Source organism: Mercurialis annua, linkage group LG6, assembly GCF_937616625.2.
Source record: "Mercurialis annua linkage group LG6, ddMerAnnu1.2, whole genome shotgun sequence".
Classification (NCBI taxonomy): domain Eukaryota; kingdom Viridiplantae; phylum Streptophyta; class Magnoliopsida; order Malpighiales; family Euphorbiaceae; genus Mercurialis; species Mercurialis annua.
In genome coordinates this window covers 45,215,779-45,221,261 of record NC_065575.1, presented here as the reverse complement: position 1 = coordinate 45,221,261, position 5,483 = coordinate 45,215,779, and the positions used below count along the sequence as shown (strand labels likewise).

General features: G+C 32.1%; 1 protein-coding gene across 1 annotated transcript; it reads right to left on the bottom strand.

Annotated features, from left to right (window-relative positions):
- Positions 1 to 311: 311 nt before the first annotated feature.
- Positions 312 to 2,237, bottom strand: LOC126653745 (uncharacterized). The gene is made up of 2 exons (XM_050347678.2): positions 843 to 2,237; positions 312 to 561 (listed from the first exon to the last, which is right to left on the bottom strand). The coding sequence occupies exons 1-2, from the start codon at positions 1,858 to 1,860 to the stop codon at positions 524 to 526; spliced, it is 1,056 nt and encodes a 351-aa protein (XP_050203635.1). The 5' UTR covers positions 1,861 to 2,237; the 3' UTR covers positions 312 to 523.
- Positions 2,238 to 5,483: the final 3,246 nt, after the last annotated feature.

Genomic DNA, 5,483 nt, shown 5'->3' with positions numbered 1-5,483 from the left:
AAAAGCATGAGAAGTATATTCGCCTCCCAAATCACATCTAAAACATTTAATAACAGCTTCATGTTGAGTTTTTACAAGAGAGCAAAACTCATTATAAATGTCAAAAAAGTCTGAGCGACGTTTCATAAGATAAATCCAACAATAACGAGTGCAATCATCAATAAAAGAGACACAATAACGAGAGCCCCCCTTTGTAGGAACAGGAGAGGGTCCCCAAACATCAGAATGAATAAGATCAAAAGGTGAAACAGAAAAAGAATTACTTTTAGGAAAAGGCAAAGCAGAGAACTTTGCAAGTTTACAACCACTGCAATCAGAAATATCATGAGTTTTTAAATCTCCTAAAACTCCTGTAGACGCTAAAAATTGTAATCGAGATCTAGAGACATGACCAAGGCGAGAATGCCACAAATAAAACACAGAAGAAGACTAACTCAAACGAAAAGACAAAACATCCACACTAGGAACAGCAGCCGCAATCTTAGGAGTTTTGAGCTGATCCAATATATAAAGTCCTCCTTTCCTATGGCCGGTCCCAATCACTTCCTGAGACTTTGGATCCTGAACATAACAAGCAGAAGAAGAAAAGGAAACTAAACAACCATTATCATAAATTTGACCAACAGAAGCAAGATTTAAAGTAAGACTAGGAATATGATAAACATTAGATAAGGAAAAAGAAGGTGTAGTAACTGAACCAACACCTTGCAAGGGCATAGGTGTACCACTAGCACTCATGACAGGAACAGAAACTTTAGGAGTCAAAGAAGTAAAAGATGACAAATTAGGTGACATATGATTCGAAGCACCAGAATCTAAAATCCAAGATGAAGAAGATATACCTGACGAACTAGATGACAAACCTATTTGAGATGAAGCTGCCATGGCATGTGACTGAGATGCAAGGAACTGTTGAAACTGCTCAACCATTGATGGATCTAAAGAAGAAGTCGTCAATGCATTGTGAGGACGAGGAAGAAGAGGAGGTCCATTATGAGGAGCTGGTGGTCGGTAACTCCACTGCTGAGACTGCTGATGGGGTTGTTGCTGAGTATATTGCTGCTTTCCTTTACCCAACTTTGGACATTGTGATTTCCAATGACCTTTCTGTTTACAAAAACTACATTCATCACGAGCAACAGTTCCATACGGCCTGACTTGAGGATAAAAGTTTGGTCGTGGAGGCATGGCGAAGACTGATGGAGTAGAGACCGTAGAAACTTCCTTTACAACAGAAGGCTTAAGACGAATTTCCTCAGCCAAAAGTTCACTAACAACAGAATCAACAGAAGGCAGCTTATGACGATGCAGAATGGACCCACGAAGTCCTTCAAACTCATCACGAAGAGCCATTAAGAACTGTACCAATCTCTGCTCCTCTCTTCGTGCAATATAAGGCCCAAAGCCTCGTAATTCAGCAGATTCTGTGAGAGCCAGTTGATCCCACAAATCTGTCATAGCATCATAAAATTCCTGAATACTCATGCTTTTCTGCTGCAGAGCACGAATATCAGACTCCAACTGATATTGTTTTGCAAAGTTAGACTGTGTGTACAGTCTAGATAGATGATCCCAAACCTCCTTAGCTGTCTCATATTTTGCTAACTGGGTACCCATCGAATGCTTAACAGAATTATTGATCCAAGTAATAATTTTGGAATTAGCAACTTCCCACTTATCTAACAGAGACACATAATCAGCAGTTGTGCCATCCTCAGGCTTGACAAAATCACCCGAAATATAACCCCACTTTTGTTTACCCTTCAAGAAATTTTTCATCACATAACTCCAATATGCATAATTTTTACCATCTAACTGAACACTAACTGCTTGAAGCGAATCATCTCGAATTTCAGCCATATTAAAAAGAAATCAACAGAATACTAACAAATTAAATCAACGAATTAGAGAGGACAAACTCAAAGGAGGAGTAGAAAAGACTAACAACCAGACGAATAATTTGGCTCTGATACCATGATAATATTAATAGAAATATACGAAACCATTGATTGAATAGAAGAATAAGATACAAAGAAATAGAGGCTAACAATAGAAGAGAAAAGCCTAAATCCTAGAATAACATAGGAGGCCTTTATATAGGCAAGACTAAGCAATAATAAAGGAAAGTATCTTATACTTGGCCACTACTCCAAGTCATATACTTGGCCACTACTCCAAGTCTTATACTTGGCCACTACTCCAAGTCATATACTTGGTCATTACTCCAATAGCATATTAATTATGCTAACAATATATATATCAACATTTTTCACTGATTGTGTTTTTATTTATCAAAATATGAAAGAAGATAACTAGTTTTAGAAATTTTAAAGTTCTCCTTGCATATGCAAATCACACTAAATTTTTATTTAATTTAGCCCAAACTTAAAATTTTATAGGATTGAAGAGAAAATCTAAAATTAGATCAAGCCAACAAAATACTCATGTTACAAGACTGTTTGGTATAAGTAATGATCGTTTGTCTTGTTAAAACAATCGTTTTTTTGTTCATTCTTTTGATTATTGAACTATCCGGAACGATTGATATTCTTCAAAGCAATCGTTTGTTACAAGTGTTGATCGTTCAAATTGATCGTTGAAGCACACATATGATAGAAACTCTAACCAAACTTTCTCCAAAACAAACAATCATCTATTATTTTATATGATCGTCTTACTATACAGAAACATCAAAACCTTGATCTTTTACACAATTAATTTTAAAGACATTAAACATAAATATTTTCCGATCATTTGTATGCATCAAAATTAGAAATAAAAATACACATAGGTACAACAGAATATTGATCAAATATCTTTTAAATTCAAGCTTTTGTTTTATTTTAATCACGATCAAAAAATTTAATTTTCATATTTATGTCTCAAATTAAGAGATATATCATAATTATGTCCATTTTCAATTTAAGACTTAAAATTAAAAGGTTTATTATAATTATATCTATTTCCAAGCTTTTTTTTTTCTCAAACGTTAAAACTTTCAAGTTTGGGTGTTTCCGAACTCTTTTGAAGGATTTATGTTTTAGTGGCAATATATTGTTCCATGGGGTTCTTATTGGAAACTTTGCCAGATTTTATGATGCTTGGTAGTTTGGGAAATATGTAAATATAGAAATTGCAGTCTTCTGGAATGAAAGCTCTTCAAAGAAGTCGGTGATTTTTTATTATTTTACTAGAGCAACTTTTCTTTTTAAGTGTAGTAATACAATGTTTTGTTACTCGGGTTTAGATTTTTATAGAAATCCTTTCTATATTTTGTATTCAAATAAGTGATTTCTTTTGTTTCTTATAGCCTAAACCTCTAGTGTGCCACCTTGTATGTGTCACTTCTTATGCGAAAACTATAAGTTTCGGTCTTTGCCACTTTTTGTGTTTTATATAAAATTATATTCATAAAAAAATGAAGACTTAATTTTACTCTTGCGGCATGCCACAATATCGTCCAGTTAGCAATAATAATTTTGATACATTATTATTTAACCGGCTTGTGCAATATTTGAAAGGGTTAGATTGGAATAATATGTGATATGTCAGGTAAGCAAAAATGTATTTATTTTAATTTAATATCACAAATTTTAAATATTATTTTTTGTGAATTTTTTATTTATTCAAGGCCGAACATTTCATAAAAATTTCATAAAAGTCCAAACCTTTCAATTTTTTTAAATTTGTCATGAAAAATATGATTTCTTTTCAATTTTTTCAACTACACAATTTTATTTATGTGGCGCTGATGTTTGGTTTGTCAGTGATGGTGGAACGGTGGTGATGGTGGAACGATGGTGATGGGGGCAGCGAATTGAGGGTGGCGGCAAGTTGAGGATGGAAGAAAGAAGAAATGGGGCTGGTTCGTTTAACCTAGGAAGAGGAAGAAGATATAAGTAAATAAGAGCAAAAAAACAAATCCCTGCAATTTAATTTAAAATTTGATAAGATATTTAATTAAACTTTTTTTTTTGTTCAAAGATAGCCTACTTTAATTATAAGCGGGGGTTAGCGGGAGTTAATATTAGACATATTTTAAATAGGCACCCGTGAGTGTTGAGGGTCGAACCCACAACCTCATACACATATCATTAGAGTTTTGGCCAACTGGGCCAAGCCTTCAAGTGTTATTTAATTAAACTTTGAAATTGTAGAAATATAATTGAAATTTGAAAATGTTAAGTATTATTTTCATAAATGATCTAATATTAAGAAAATCGAGAGAAAAGACGGCGGGGGACGGAGTGTGAGAGTTATGGTGGCGGAACTAAAATTAAATTCTTTTGATCAATTAGGATTTCAATTAGGTCATAATTATAAATAATTAAGTTATTTAGAGATTAAATGAAAATTGCTTATGATATTTCGTACCAATTTTTATTCCGATATAATCGTGGAGTTACGGAGTGTAAAAATATTAAAAAAATCTTTCATTTTTTTATTGGAAAAATAATTTAAATTACTATTTAATTTAAAGGAATCAAAACATCTAAAAAAAGGTAGATTTGGGCCTTGGGGTAAACATTAGGGGCATAAAAAATTTGCGCTTAGTTGTACCAGCCATGTCATTTATGCCATCATCCACGTAGAAAAGAGATGACAGAAAATTTGAATTAGTTAACCCCGTCAAATATAAAGACATAAATAGGTCAGTTGTGAAATGTTAGGGTGTATTTTAACCAAAATCAAACGTAAGGGCAAATCCCAATTATAGAATATATATTAGGGATATAAACAAACATTTTCCCATATACTTTCTAACCGCTTCTGTTTTTATCTCTTCTCTTTTTTATTTTCTAAAATTTATTTCCAACTTTAGTTCATTAAAGTTTGATTTTGAAAGGTGGGATTTGAAAAAGTAGTGATTTTCGATCTTAGAACAAAAATTTATCATTTATATTAGTTTCTTTTTTTCTAAAATTATCATTTATCTTATCTCTTTAGTTTTTTTTTCCAATCCTACCCTAACGTTGAAAACTAGTTAATTCTATCCTATTTTATATTTTCTCGTTTGACTCTTACCCTTAAACGTTAAATTAACCTTTTCTTATTTGAAAAAAAGTTCGAAAATGTTCTATTTAAAAGGTCAATTTATTGCAAAAAAGATCAATTTGAATAACATTTTTGAACTTTTGTCAAATGAAACAATGTCAATTTAATACTTAAGGGTACAATAAATGTGAACTACATGGTAAAATTGACCAGTTTTTAACGTTAAGGTAGGATTGAGAAGGAGTTAAAAGATCGAGTGTTTTTATTACATTAGGCCTTTAATAAATTGTTCCGTTTTGAAATCTATTAATTTGTTAATGTGTTTTGCGGTTTCTTTTGATGATTTTAGTTAGTGTTTTTTGATCGATTTTTAATTTGATTTTAGACCGTCTGATGTTTGTTCTAATTTCAACTTTTAATTCCTTGACAAATTGAAATTGTGATCCAATCATTAATGTATATTTAAAATAGGATATGTCAGATGAAAG